Source organism: Phaseolus vulgaris, chromosome 7, assembly GCF_051622355.1.
Source record: "Phaseolus vulgaris cultivar YP4 chromosome 7, ASM5162235v1, whole genome shotgun sequence".
Lineage (NCBI taxonomy): Eukaryota > Viridiplantae > Streptophyta > Magnoliopsida > Fabales > Fabaceae > Phaseolus > Phaseolus vulgaris.
In genome coordinates this window covers 55,641,014-55,655,020 of record NC_143504.1, presented here as the reverse complement: position 1 = coordinate 55,655,020, position 14,007 = coordinate 55,641,014, and the positions used below count along the sequence as shown (strand labels likewise).

At 33.3% G+C, this 14,007-nt stretch overlaps 2 protein-coding genes across 2 annotated transcripts; both read right to left on the bottom strand.

Annotated features, from left to right (window-relative positions):
- Positions 1 to 204: 204 nt before the first annotated feature.
- Positions 205 to 3,871, bottom strand: LOC137830414 (uncharacterized). The gene is made up of 2 exons (XM_068637734.2): positions 2,080 to 3,871; positions 205 to 760 (listed from the first exon to the last, which is right to left on the bottom strand). Exons 1-2 carry the CDS (start codon positions 3,448 to 3,450, stop codon positions 434 to 436), a joined length of 1,698 nt encoding a protein of 565 aa, XP_068493835.1. The 5' UTR covers positions 3,451 to 3,871; the 3' UTR covers positions 205 to 433.
- A 1,088-nt stretch (positions 3,872 to 4,959) lies between these two features.
- On the bottom strand, positions 4,960 to 10,545 carry LOC137830413 (uncharacterized). The gene is made up of 3 exons (XM_068637733.2): positions 9,926 to 10,545; positions 7,929 to 9,780; positions 4,960 to 5,747 (listed from the first exon to the last, which is right to left on the bottom strand). Exons 2-3 carry the CDS (start codon positions 9,540 to 9,542, stop codon positions 5,412 to 5,414), a joined length of 1,950 nt encoding a protein of 649 aa, XP_068493834.1. The 5' UTR covers positions 9,543 to 9,780; positions 9,926 to 10,545; the 3' UTR covers positions 4,960 to 5,411.
- Between the last annotated feature and the right edge of the window lie 3,462 nt (positions 10,546 to 14,007).

The window sequence follows — 14,007 nt, the reverse complement described above, 5'->3', positions numbered from 1 at the left end:
TTGTGTGTAGTTTATCTGAATGTGAATTTGAGTCTTTATTTGCTTCTAGTTTACACATCCAAAAGTGGGAAATCTATTCTTAATGAGTTTTGAACACATCCTAAATTATAAGAAATTAACCTTTAAAATCGTGTGTACCTTTTATGTTGTTTTGTGGTTTAAGTGTGGATTCTACAAAATCAAAGTTTTAAATTGCAATCACAATTGTGTTTTGACCCTTGGCACTAGTTCTATTTGATAATAATAAGTAAACAATGCATTAAAACTACAAGAATGTGATAAAAATAAGGCCACTACTAACAAGTGATGGTCTTTGTCAGTTACATGTAAAGTGAGTCTAGCTATTGCTTGTTTTTTGTCCTTAAAGCACCCTTGTGAAGTTCCTACTTGAAATCTTTGTAACTTTGTTGATCATTACTTCCATCCATTTTGCCTATTTTGCTCTTATCTGTTTTAACATTTCCTCTTCAGTAAGCCATTTATAATCTGGGGGAATAGAAAACAGGTCCTCATCATCAAATACCCTACTACTAGATTCCACACTAGATGAACTAGATCTTGAAGGGGTCTTTATCCACTGAAACCATGATGATGATGCAGAGGAATTTTCATCCTCTTCTAGGTTCTTTTGTTCACCAGTAGGACTTGATGGGGCTGATTCAAACTCATCTGCATTTTCATTTTCATTTTCTTGTTGTAGTTCTTCAAACTTTGTGAAAGTCACCAATACTCTAACAGTGGACACCACAGGGATGGCTACCTAAATTTCCAAAGTCAATGAGATGGTATATAGTCATATATATTAGCCAAAAAAGTTTGAAAAAGGGGAAAATTTAGATAAGCATGACAAAGATGGAAAAGAAATCATAAATAATGTCAAAACTTTCCCTTTAATCCTAGCAAGTATGAACCCACTTGGCAACTTATAGTTCCTATTAAACAATAAAAATAAGAAAGGAACACATCAATGGGTAACCAATTACCATGTCTGAAATCTATGTTCTGGAGTCTAGATTTCTCAAGCCAAATTCAAGAATCTAAGTTCTTGAGTTATGAGCCAACTCTTGGTTTAGTTAAATTCTTCTCTCTTGTATTTCAGGTCATGTGTTAACAAGTTGATTATCCTTTCATTCAATTTATAGAGAGAACCAAGAAAACAAAATTATGGTTTTTCATTTAGAAATATAACCTTTTCTTTTTCTTGAGAAGGTCCTCAAATTGAGTTGTGTGTTTCTCTTACCAAAAAGTTTCAAGACTTGCTTGATAAATGTGAAACAGGAAGACAGAGAAGGGAAGGAATGAATGTTCCAAATTATGATGTATGGTTGGATACATTCTCAAAGTTCACTTCCCTCTTCGATATGTTCATTTTCAGCTTACCATGCATGCCATTAGTCTTTAACATAACAGTTTTTTTTGTAAAATCATTGGTAGCTGCATAAGAAATGCCATATATCTAACCAACTTATGTCCAATGTCTAGGTGACAAGTTTATATATTTTTTAACACAATTCAAACATGAAAAAATGTTTCCACATGTTGGCTAAAACAATCTTCACTCTTCATGATTGAACTGTAATGTTTTCTGATACATGAAATACTGTCTTGAAGAAACAACTTGCCAACAATCATAAATAAGTTCAGATCAGTTGCCATCAGAAGCATTTAAGGTCAAAGATCGAATAATGCACCTTTCAATCATAGAAAAACATAATAATACTATAATCAGAACATGATGTTTATTGTTAGATGTCATAAGATAATAGTAATAATAAATTTCCCTTATGAGTACTGCATCAAGAAAAGCAAGAGGGAAAGAACTAATGAAAACATATAATTAAATAGGGTTTTTATTGGGAAAGTCAGAACTAGTTCTCTCCTTTGGTATAGATACAAAATGGACACTTACGAAAACAATAAACACATTATAGAAAATAAAGCAAAATAAAGCAAAATTTTTAACGTGTGTTTTACTTCTCAAATTAGTTCTGATTTTTTCCAAACAGATTTCATATTCTGAGGTGCCAATTTAGGTGTCCTGTCGTGGAATGCTTAAATCAAAGAATGAAAATGACATACCCTGACTGGAAAGGTTTCCTTTGGAAGTTTTGTTGTAAGGAGTTCTCTTAACCTACGAACTGCTTTAAGTCTTTCAGCAAGAATGTCAAGCATGGGTAGCAATTCATCAATTGTTAATGGAAAGTTTTGGGAAAGCCAGAGAGCAGGCATCATCCCTCTCTTATACTGGTTTTCACCATTTTGGGAAGTAAAGGTCTCAGATGGTGCATTTGTGCTTTTCTCCTTGTGGTCCTTATGTCCACCAGACTTTCCTTTCTTTTCTTTCTTTTCTTTCTTTACACGATGGCCTTTTTGACTTGGGCCATTTTCATCTGTTGAATTCATTGCAGCTTCCAATTGCTTCTTCTCTTCTTCTGTCAAAATGTCATCCATTTTTTCACCCTCCTTCTTCCTCCTTTCCCTGGAAGCTGCTTGCCTGGCCTCAGGTGGTGGAGCTCCAGGGACCCTTTTGGATTTCACACTGAGAACCACATTCTGCATGTCATACACCTTAGCTTTCCAAGGCCCCACCATTTCTTTCCTCTCTTTTTTCCTCCATGTTACCTGAGGAACAAGAACTGCCTCACTCACATCAATCCCAACCCTTACTGAGTCAGTCCTAGACTTCTCATTCAATGTCCTCTTAACCTGTCTCTCAGTGGGAGCAGCTTTGGAGGGTGAAAGCACAAGTACTTCCTTCTCTTTGTGTAACACTTTGAACAAAGATCCGGGGAATTTCCTCGCATCATCTTTAGCACCATCACCAAGAAAAAGAATGCTCTGATTTGACCTCTTGATTTTCAAACCATCAAAGCCAGCCAAAGTCATATCTGCCCTCATATTGCCACCCCTTTTCCAAATCTTGTAAGTGTCTGAAGGTGCAATCCTTGAGATGAAAGGGATCACAGAACTCTCAAAATGGAATGTAATCTCCATGTAGAAGTCCTTCATTCTTCTCATAGTCCCTATGTACCTAGGCAACCTTCTAAAGTACTTTCTCTCATAGTCATTCCAATAGTGCTTTATCATAACAATTCCTATTTTATCTTGTTTGTTGATGATAGCTTCTCTAAGAGCAGTCCACCCTTCCTTGTTCTTCAACCTACCATTTGCCCCAGCATCCATGAGCATCCTAGTTGCTATAAAATCACCACATTTTGCAGCCAAGTGAAGAGGGGTGTCACCATTTGGTACATCCCTCCGATCCACCATAGCAGCGATGGCTGCAGCCTTCTCATCCTCAGCTATTGAAGCAGCCTCAGTTTTAATCTCAAAGGGGTTACCTAGTTGTGGGAGACGCCCAAGTAACTCATCAAGAGCAATATGATCCTTCAGTACTATGGCCTTGTGCACAGGGCTATGATCATATGCTGAGACATCAATGCCTTCCATGGCTCACAAATTATAGGGTACTCACCAACCCACACTACCCAATAATCACCAACCCATTCCAATAATCCAAAACGCTCTTTCTTTTCACACTATAACAGATACAAAATTTATGGGGAAAATTCGATTCTGCTCCTACCAGAAATAGGATTGAATCGGAACAATAGCACACCATTCCATAAAATCAACAATTTTTGTGATCTGAATCAAGAGGAACTCAAAAAATGAAACAAATCCATTGACAATACAGGGAAAAGTTGATCAAAACCAAGAAGCATAATCAATATAGTTGAGACAACAACAACAACAATTAGAAGCTAAAAAACACAAGTTTCAAATCAAGCATTTGTTGAGGCATACATTTGTAATAATGGGAAACTCATGAAGAAAGGAGACTTCATTGAGAAAATAGCAAAAGAAAAGAGAAAAAAAGAAAAACATAATACTTATAATGGAAACTATAAGTGAGAGGCAAATTCATTTGAAGCAAAAGTCTTAGAATAGAAAATATAATATTAGTTTAGAGCAGCATGTGTGTGGGTCTAAGTGCCTTAGACACAAAATTCAACTCTCCAAATTAAGGGTTAAATTTTTCATTTTCATAATTTTTCTGATTTTCAGAAAATAATTTTAAACGTTTTCTAAAAAGGTTTGGATTGTGAAAATGCTGATATAGGGTGAAGTTGTTGAAGTTCAAGCTATTTAAACACGGTGAAGCAATGACCCACAATCCTTGAATCTTGGCATTGAGTCAAAGTCAATTCTCACTTAACCACCACTCATTTGCTAATCAAATCATAACTTCTACAATCTTTAATACAATATTTTGTTTTACAACTCATATTTGTAAAACCAGGTAAATAAATAGCCTCTTATAATACTTTATTATTTTTTATTTATATTTTAAACTTTTAAAACTTAAGAAGTTAACTAAATAATACAATTCAATATTTTTTTTATTCATAAAACAAAGAATCTTAAGATACTGGTGTTAAACTTAAATTAACCTGTTCTAATAAAAGTTTCTTATAACACCTAGATTTTAAATTTAAAATCCCAATTATATGTTATAATACAATTTTTTTGAAATATGCTATTTTTAAAGATCATGTGATCTTGTTCACTCCAATCTCTATTACATTTAAAATTTGAGTAAAGAAAAAAATAGTATTCCTTTATTTATTTTTTATAACTTCAATTCTTCCCAAATACTACTCCTTAAATTTAATTAATTCAAAACTAAGTTTATACACCTCATAAACTTAGAAAATTTTATTTAAAAAATATAATAATCATGCTATTTTCCTTTATTCTTCTTTCTTTTTTACATACAAATCCAAACCTCCTTCAAACATTTACCTTATTTACAAGAGAGTATTACTGAAATTATAAAAATTATGAGGGTACCACAATAATATATAGAGGCTTATTTACAGGAGAGTATTTCTGAAATTATAAAAATTATGAGGGTACCGCAAAAATATACGGAGGTGGAGGAAGATGCAGTCCAAGTTCAATGAAAGTGGGACCAAATTTCATTAATAATAATGCTGAAATATAATAAAACATACTATGATAAAGCTCAAAGCGAGTAAACAAATTCTTCAGTTTATTTACATGAATAAAATCAGGGAAAAGAATTATAACCAAACAAAGGTGAATTTAAACTGCAACCATGAATATGAAAAGTTGATCACTGTGATTGCAACTATCCTGAGTTAATGGTTTTCCACATGTTCTGAAACAGAATCAACAAATTCTTTGGTGTAAACTTGAAAACTCCAGCTATTATTGCAAGAATCACAATTTTCTTTTCCTTATGCCACATGCTTCAAATAGTCCATGCACAACTCCTTGGATAATCCTTCTTCCTACATGAAAGATAACTTCAGATCCCAAGTTCTCTAAACAACCAAAGCACTTCCAAGTTTGGAGCTTGCTTATGAACTGGCACACTGGCATAACTAGTTATGACTTTTTCCTTTCTTTGCCTTGTTCTTCTCTTGCATCTTCTTTTTCTTTGCTTCAGCACTAATCCAAGTATAGTCAGATGGAATGGCAAATGGGTCTTGAATATTTTCTATCCTACTGCTGGATCCTGGAGCAGATGTACCAGAGCGATAAGGAGCCTTTATCCATTGAAACCAAGATGATGCCGAGAAATGTGGCACTGCAGGGCTCTCTTGGCCAGCTGCAGATGGACTCGATGGCGGCGTTGCGAACTCGTCCACCGGCTGTAATTCTTCAAACTTTGTAAAGGTAACCAATACTCTGATAGTAGGAACCACAGGGATGGCCACCTGTATCATGCAAGAGCAAATGGATTAACATCATTTGCAAAGAAAAAAAAAGATAACATGTGAAGAGAAAAAGAAAAGCCAACAGAGACAGTAATCATGTGATGTACAATAAAGTTAAAATATGATATAGATTCAGTCCAAAGGAACAAGCTTCAATAAGTAGACAACATAATTGACAAAAAATCAAAAGCCACATCTCAAGAATGTGTAGGAAGTGCTAGGTATAGTATCCAGTTCAAGGCATTGACCATTGATCACATGAACCTATGCAGAACAGTAGGACCAGGCTAGCTTGAAAGATTAAAGAACCTACCCACAAATGTAGGTAAAATATAAAAAAAGCTTCTTTATTATATCAGTCAATACTAATTTCAAGAATTGAATAACAAACCTTAAGGCAGAAATTCACTATCAGTAAAATCTAAAATAAATATAAGTGAAGAATGGGTTGATAGAAAGATTCATGGTCATGATAACAAAAATATACAATGCTTCCACCCATGTTCTGCAGCTGGATTTTTCTAGCCAAAGAATTAACAACTCAAGATTTCAGTGAACATGTTGAACATCATGTTAGATAAGGGATTAAAACTCCCTTTCCTGAAGAAGCTCGTTAGACATGGTTCAGTTTTTATGAACTAAAAGAAATTGACAGATAAGGAACCACCTGGGAGGAGAATAATGACTCAGTTCAGGACAACTCATCCAAATTAATCAAATCCGTGAAACTAAATGAGTAGGGAACATGTTTCCAACAAGTATTCTGAACATGACATAAAAAAACAGCTTGCACTTGTCACCTTAAGCATTAAAGTACTTGGTTCATGAAAACTAGATTCTTCATTACTAAGAGAATGAGCTCTTAATTTTTCCACGCATTGAAACTTATTTTGGTTTTCTAAAACAGTTTCTCAAAATGAGAATATCTTTCATTACAACAAAAAAGTTTTAATTGCTGCCAGAGATAAAGTATTTAACTCTCAAATCTATCTATGAAAAAATAAAGTTACAGAAAGAATAATACAAATGTCCTCTTAGTTTTAGATAAAATTTACACAAATGTCATTTTTTTCCAAAAACAAATAAGAATAAAAAGTTATCTTAAAAAGAGAGGAAACATAAGGCATCAAAACAAAATAAAGACACTAAGACAAAACAATAACTCAGCAAAGTATGTATGTGTGTGTGAATACACTATGCATAAATATAAAGACATATTAGCAAAACAGTAATACATTCTTTGGAACACACTTTACTATTCACTGAGATTTATATTACAATTTAGTGAAACTCACTTCTTATTTAATGAGTCTAGTTCCTAATTTTATAGTTTTCAATAAATTGTAACCAATAGTAGAGGATGTTTTAGGTAGTATTCCTCATAAATTAAAACAGGGTAACCCTCTAATCTCTCTGCAGATCAGACAGACACCTCTGTAATCTACAGCCGAAGAAGCAATTTCCCTGCCACCCCCAAACTAAAAACAAATGCTGTGATGGTAGTTGTAAGCAAACCACCATAAACAGTAAAGTACAATTTTTTTTGTATTCAAACTAATCCCAAGAAAAACAAAAGCTCATTGGCATGAAAATTAAACTGTAAAACATTACTACTAACTGTCAGAAAAACAACAGGTAACTGACAGTGATTAGCTATCACAAACACTTTTACTTTGCAATAATAATGATACTGACACACTGACACTTAAGCTGCCATTGATGCAGACATGATTGTCATTATCACCTATCAATTCATAAAGAACAACCATCGCATACTCCATGTTGTAAGGTTTTTCGTTTTAGCAAAGGGCTATTTTTTAATTAAACTTGAGTCACTTAAGATTGCTTGGTTATTAATGTTGGGTTTCCCTTGAAATATATCTATATAGATAACACAATGATTTATATACTTTAGCTTGATATTGGTTATTGAATTGGGCAACATTACTCCGTTTCTAGCTCAATCTATTCCTGACTCCTATTCTGCATCTACTTTCACTGTTACTGTGTTTTCTCCCTTAACAATTTATCCCTTGATTTCCTCCCATTTATAGACCAACAAACGATGTGCAGCATACTACAGCATAAGCAGAATAAACAAGCAAGTGTATAATTCATCCTAGAAAATAAATGGAATTCATACTTCTAGTAACTGGCCTTAAAAGGATGATGAGCACAGACCTTAACAGGGAAGCTTCCCACTGGAAGTTTCGTTGTAAGGAGCTCTCTTAATCGTCGAATTGCTTTAACTTTGTTTGCAACAATGTCGAGCAATGGCAGGAGTTCTTCAGTTTTTAGGGGAAAGTTAGGTGAAAGCCAAAGAATAGGTCGCAACCCTTTCTTATATTCATTTTCACGATTTCCATCTTTGTGACGACTTCTGCCATCAGAATTTGCAGAAGAAGCCTTGGCATCTTTTTTCCTCCGTGACTCATCACCCTTCACAGCTATCTCAACAGAATGTCTTCCTGGCTTAGTCTGATTTCTTGAAGGAGAATCCCCTAATAAATCACTCACCTTTTCTTCTACGCAAAGAGAACTTCTTGGTGCAGCAATCTTCTTTGGTGCTTCAGGTTTCAAATCCTTTTTCCTCCATCCACCAAACCATCCTTTCTTTTCCTGCTTATTTTCTCCACTTTTGTTACAAGTTCCATCTTCAATGGGAATATCTCTATGCTCATAGCAGCTGTGACGATGCCCAATGACGACCTCATCACTCTCGTTGGCCAAGTCCAATGAATCCAACCGAAGCGCATCTTCCAATTGCCTTCTTTCCTCCTCAGTCAATATATCATTGAACTCTTCACCCTCAGTTTCATTTTCATTGCAAGATGAGAAGAGCTCATCATCTGTCATAGCTCCAGGGACTCCTCTAGATTTTATGCTCACAACTACATTGTGCATGTCATACACCTTAGCTTTCCAAGAGCCTACCATTTCTGTTTTCTCCTGCCGCCTCCAAGTCAACTGAGGCAAAAGAACTGCCTGGGTGACATCAATCCCAGGCCTAAAAATATTTGTTTTAGACATTGCAACCACTTCTTGCTGAACCTCCTCCTCATCTGCCGGAAATCCAGCATCATCTAGAGCATTGAGAATCTCTTTTTCCTTGTGTGAGATCATGCAGAGTGACCCAGGTGGGACTTTCCCATCCTCTGAACCATCACCAAGGAAAAGAATGCTCTGATCTGATCTCTGGATTCTAAAACCATCAAAACCAGCCAAAGTCATGTCTGCCCTTAGATTTGCACCCCTCTTCCAAATTTTGTAGGTGTCTGAAGGAGCAATCCTCGAGATGAAAGGAATCACAGAACTCTCAAAATGGAATGTAATCTCCATGTAGAAGTCTCTCATTCTCCTCATGGTCCCTACCAAGCGAGGCAACCGTCTGCACCATTTTGCCCAAGCCAGAGGTTGGTAGTGCTTAATTATTATCTTGGCAATACCCTCTTCTCTATTGCAGATAGCTTCCTGAAGAGCACTCCACCCCTGCTCATTCTGCAAACTCCAATCTGCCCCAGCAACCATAAGCATCTCCGTGGCCATTTCATCCCCAAATTTCACAGCCAAATGAAGAGGAGTATCCCGGTTTGGCACATCACGCCGGTCAATCAAAGCGGAAATGGCATCAGCCTTTTCTTCCTCCAAAATTGAAACCGCTTCAGTGTGAATCTCAGCCGTGTTACGCAGCCGTGGGAGACCAGCAAGTATCCTCTTAAGCTCAGCATAATCCTTTGAAACTATGGCCTTGTGCACTGGACTATGACCATACTTTGCAGCATCAATCCCCGCCATACCTCAACAGCACAAGGGATAACACACCACCGCCAACCCCCACTAGCAATCAAAAGCATAAACACACGCCGCCATGAAAAAAAATCTAAACTTTACCCAATAGGGTACCCCAATCACACTTGCCCAATCCAACCAACGAACCAACCAGCAACCAGCACTCACACCACAACGTCGGATGTAGCAAATGAAACAGACCCTTATGCACAATTCCCCTCTAGAGCGCAGCCGAAAAAGGTTCCTATCAAGATCAGAGATTAAAAGAGACCCCTTTTGCATCAGAAACATAAAAGCATAACAGAAAATCAAGAATCAAAGAAAAGAATCTTGTGGGGTCCTAGATCAAGCATATTTGAAAAGAGGGTGAAAGATGCTAACACACTAACCTTGTTCCTTTCTTCTATGTTTTGCTTTGTCCTATGAATATGATTGCCCAAGAGTCCAGGGATTCATATGATGTGTTACTCAAACAAACCCCACCACTCCACTCACTACCCCTCAAGTACCAAACAAAAAGTGCAGATGGCAAAGATCCTAGTGATCCAATCCAGATCAGACAAGCATGAAGAGAACATGCATGTGGTTGCGTGAAACAGAAACTCTAGAATAAAAAACGGACCTTTGAATATTAAATTCAATTTTGGGTTTTTAAAATATTGAAAAACAACAAAACAGAAGAAAAGAGAGGAAAAGAAGGTGTGCGAGGAGGGGAAATTGGTGAGAAAAAAGGTGAAAGAGGGAATAACAAAGGCATGGATCGAGAAAGAGAATAAACCCCACCACACAAGCAAAGAAAGAGGAACTAGTTTATGTGCAAAGGTTTAGCCAAAAACGGATACAAGACCAAAAGTGAGCAACACTTGGAAAAGTAAATTAGTTGCAAGTGAAATTAAAAAACAAAGAATATTGAATAGTCAAGGTTTTTAAGAAGGGCTGTCTCATGTTTTCTTCACACCAGGTAAGAACAAATTTCTCACCCACCCAATTCAAAAAAAATTCTTACTTTGTTTTAAGAAAACTCTCTCTCATATTTGATGTTCTAAAGTTTTTTATTTTATTTTGTAGTTAGTCATAAAGTATGATGCTACAAAAAAATTTAATGATTTTATAAAAGTTATGTAAAGAATTTAATTATAGTGTATTTGTAAAGCTCTTTTAATATTGATATAATCCAAGATTATACCAATATTGAGTTTATTTGTGTTATAAATAAGCAAAAGAAGTTTCATTAACAAAACTTATAAATTATGTGAGTTTTGTTGATGAAGTTTCCTAAAGGGTGAGTTTGGAAGAAGGGAAGAAAGAGAGAGAGAGAAGAAAGGTGGATTGGATGGAATTGATGGGAAAAGGAAGCATGCATGTGAGGCACAAAAGAAGGAACTTGCTTCCCTATTTCCTTTCTTTTTCACTGTTTATTCATATATCAGATTTTAATCTACCTTCATTATTTCATCATCATTGATTAAATATGTCCCCTTTTTATTTGAAAGAAGATTCTATGATCACATCTATTCTAAGACACACTTTTCCACTTTTAAATTCCTCAATTTATGTTTACAATTATCATTCACTCATACTCCATCCAACTTTATATTATCACTACAACAGATATGGATGACGGCTAGACCCACCATATTTTACAAAAATGGATTAATCTTTTCAAATTGTCAATTTTTATTAGTATGCTCTCTCTAATTTGTTAATTTGTTAATATGACGAATTTTATTTTTGATATTTTTAAAAAGAGATTTTATGTTTTTAGAATCAAAATTGGTGATAGTCAATATTTTAATAAAAGAAATATATTAATTTTTTTATATATTATTTAATTCATTAAAGTATTGTTGATATTTATTTATTTTATTAAATATTAAACCTTCTTTTATTATAAAATTAAAATTTTATTTTATTTTATTTTTATTTTTATTGTCCAAAAACTAATATAAATTATTAAAATCAAATAAATAAATCTAAAAAAAAAGTTGAAAAGTTACATGTCAGTCCAACCCACTAGGGTGGGTTACTATTTCTAGCTCACACAATCTTGGCAGTTAGATTAGTGCGTTTTATTACCCTAACAATTAGTTTTAAAAAATAAAAATAATTAATTACTATATTAATTAAATTAAATAATATTTTATAAATTAGAAAATTATTTGATATTTTTATAATAATAAAAAATTATAAATTATTTTTTAATTGGCTTACATTGAATATGAATCTTTGATATGTAGTTTAGATAGTTTGCTTCAGAAAATGGAATAATTTTGATTATGTAAATTGACTAAGAGTAGTAGTCTTTCTAGGAAACTGTATTCAGAAGGTAAAAGAGAAAGAACTCATTAACCAGAACTCATCCTTATAAATTCCATTCAATAAAACTTTGCTCCTTTCACTACTTGTGATTCAACATGCTTAACCCTTCCAAGATCTAAGAATTGAAATATATGGAAAGTAATACCTAATTTTGTTGTTGTCTTCTAAGTTCATCATGTATCATTGAATTTTAGGTATATTTGTAACTACAGAACAATACCCAAATGAATTTATAACATTCAAATTCCAGATAGTTAATTAGAATTGATTCATCATTTTAAATTTAAATTAGAGTTATGAATTCAATTCAATAAAACTAATCACATAACCCTAAATTAAATTTTCAAAGAGTTTCACCAGCAAAAATCGTTTACCTTTTAAGAACATTGAAATCTAAACCTTTAGTATCTAGAAAATTAACCTATAAACTTTTATGAATGCAAAATCTAAAAATTTGCAAACTTAAAACATTTGTTAGACACTTAATGCAAACATTTAGTGTCAGGTTATAGTTGAATGTACACCAATTATTTTCCATTAAAGAGCTAAATTAATTAGTTCTACATATTTTTTTCTCAAACCGATAAAATAGAAATTTTATTGCAACTCATTTTTTTTTTTATTCTAACAGCACATCTTGTATCTGTTTATATTTGTCGGACATAATATATTTTTAAAGATTCAATCTATAATTTCACATTTTTCATTTAGAAATAATCATCAAACTAAAATAAATAAAAAATAGTTAAGAGAAAAAATATTATATTCTGGTTTTATTTTTTTTAATAAAGACTGAATTATAATTTTACCAAACAATATTAATAGATTATATAAAGAGAAAAGGTAATAATATAAACTCATTTTCATATAACTTCACATCTAACAAATATATATGTCTAAAATCAATGGACATTAATGCATTTCAAACAATCATTATGTTTCTAGCAAAAACCCTGATAGGTTGACACCTTTTCACTTTTCAGCATTCACATTACAACTTTATATTTATTATTTTATTGTTATATAACATTTTATTAAAAGGATTAGTTGTTAAATAAATGTATTTCCTAAAGTAAATTTTTCACTACATCCTTCATTAAAACTCTTGAATTATGCAAATCATAACAAAATTATCATTTTCCCAAACTCTACAAAGGGTGTGCTGTGGGATTTACCATAATTGGGGAAAATATAATTTATCAATTCAAGAGAAAAGTGGAACATTTTAATTACTTTTACTTTGTGATATTCTTTTGAATAAATAAGCATTTAATAAAGCTAAGTTGTGTGTTTTTTTCTTTTTAATCTTTTCTTTTCTTTTTTTATTTCTTTTCATTTTATTTATGAAAGGTTAAATCTTTTCAGCTTAAAAAAATAAGCATTTAATCATCACTATAATTTTCTACAGCTTATCCAAAAATAAATCAGAGCAGACATTTTTAGAGACCAAACATAAATATTTTTTAATATATTTTTTGAAATATATTCTATACTAAATCTATAAAAATATCTTAAAGAAACATATTTACTCTTTGAAATTTCTTATTAAACGTTATAAACACTTAAGGTCGACTTTTTATCCTTACATGGGTTTTTGACCAACTCTAAATACTATTTTTATAGTGAATTAACATATATGAATATTTTCTAACAAACACACGTTAATAATAAGGAGTAATTCAAAACAATATTTATGGTGATAACACTATTTTGAAACCTTTCAGGTGCCCCATCTAAGATGCAACGGATAAATATAATGTGCTCATAGCAATATTCATATTTGTTACTTGAATTTATATTTGTAATTATACTTCCTTCACATGCTGCTTCTGTCTTGATGATAGAACTCCAAAAAAAACCAATTACTAGGATAATGGTTAGGAGAATCCACGAAGAGTAAACTCAGCCATGAGTTATCCAAATTAAAATAGGTTCTCCCTGCACCCAATGTTTTGTGACGGGCACCCAATCAGATTTGTGAAAAGACCATATTATCCTTAATGAAATAAAAAACACATAAATTGTGATCTGCACCCAATGTAAGCACCCAACAAATAGGGTTCTTCTTCTTCCTTTGTGCCTTTCACCGTGAAGCAGCAACCACCTTGAGCCACCGTGAAGTTGCAGGGAGACATCGTCAGCCACCGTGAGC

What these genes read in the sequence shown, in the direction of transcription:
- LOC137830414 (XM_068637734.2), bottom strand. Translation starts at nt 3,450, where the DNA reads ATGGAAGGCATTGATGTCTCAGCATATGATCATAGCCCTGTGCACAAG. An exon ending in AGGAAACCTTTCCAGTCAGG is followed by an intron (nt 761 to 2,079) that starts GTATGTCATTTT and finishes TTGGAAATTTAG; the next exon opens with GTAGCCATCCCTGTGGTGTC.
- LOC137830413 (XM_068637733.2), bottom strand. Translation starts at nt 9,542, where the DNA reads ATGGCGGGGATTGATGCTGCAAAGTATGGTCATAGTCCAGTGCACAAG. An exon ending in TGGGAAGCTTCCCTGTTAAG is followed by an intron (nt 5,748 to 7,928) that starts GTCTGTGCTCAT and finishes TGCATGATACAG; the next exon opens with GTGGCCATCCCTGTGGTTCC.